The sequence below is a fragment of the Cicer arietinum genome, chromosome 2 (assembly GCF_000331145.2).
Source record: "Cicer arietinum cultivar CDC Frontier isolate Library 1 chromosome 2, Cicar.CDCFrontier_v2.0, whole genome shotgun sequence".
In the NCBI taxonomy this organism is placed as follows: domain Eukaryota; kingdom Viridiplantae; phylum Streptophyta; class Magnoliopsida; order Fabales; family Fabaceae; genus Cicer; species Cicer arietinum.
Window position 1 is genome coordinate 45,516,394 of NC_021161.2, and position 1,008 is coordinate 45,517,401.

At 40.5% G+C, this 1,008-nt stretch overlaps 1 protein-coding gene across 1 annotated transcript in view; it reads left to right on the top strand.

Annotated features, from left to right (window-relative positions):
- Positions 1-220: 220 nt before the first annotated feature.
- Positions 221-1,008, top strand: part of LOC101496493 (uncharacterized) — a 2,961-nt gene continuing 2,173 nt past the window's right edge. Inside the window, exon 1 of the mRNA XM_073365481.1 lies at positions 221-960. Coding sequence (XP_073221582.1) covers positions 221-960 — 740 coding nt within the window. The remainder of the gene's footprint in view (positions 961-1,008) is intronic.

Sequence of the window (1,008 nt, forward strand, 5' to 3'; positions counted from 1 at the left end):
TAATCTCTCTCTTTTCTCCATCATTTTCTAAAACACCATAATTTCAAATTATCAATTTTCACCATTGATTCACCCTCCATTCTTGATAGTGTTCCAACATTTGACATCAAGAGCAAGGTTCAGATCCAATTCCGTTGCAATCATGTTTGTTTCCAATGACAAAATTCCTACCAACCTTCTGATTTTTGATTCGAAGAATTGTGACAAATAGCACAAACAAATGAAAGTTTTGTTTGGATATCAAGATGTTCTTGATATGATTACCGATGGCATTACTCCTCTTGGTAAAGAGGCTACAACAGCTCAAGAAGCGAAATTCAAGGAAGATAAGAAGAAAGACTACAAGGCCCTTTTCTTGATCCATTCTTGCGTCGACAGTGACAACTTCGAAAAAGTTGGCGATTGCGACTCGGCGAAGACAGCTTGGGGTATTCTTGAGAAAGCTTATGCTGGTGCGGATAAGGCGAAGGTGGTGAGGTTACAAACTCATAAGCGGCAGTTTGAGTTACTTCAAATGGAAGACAAGGAAACGATTAACGATTACGTGACGCACGTGACACGCTTGGGGAATCAAATGAAGTTGTGTGGTGAAGTCGTTTCCGAACAGAATTTTGTGTCGAAGGTATTGTGTTCTTTAACACCAACATTCGATAATATTGTGGTGGCGATTGAGGAATCGAAGGATCTCAAGACGATGACGAAAGATGAACTTCAAAGTTCATTGGAAGCTCATGAACAAAGGATGGACGAAAGAGGAAACGATAAAGCCAAAGCAGAAGTTGCTTTGCAAGCCCGTTTCAACGAGAAGAATAAGAAATCGAAAGGGAAATGGCCTTCTAGAGGAAAGAAAAACTTCCAGAATTTTGATGGAAAAGAGTCACAAAATTCAAGGAAAGGTGAGGGCAGTTCCAAAGGTGAGGGTCAAGACAACTACAAGCCGTTCGACAAAAGCACCAAGAAGTGTTACAATTGTCAAAAGCTTGGGCATTTCGCAAGAGAGTGTAGAGC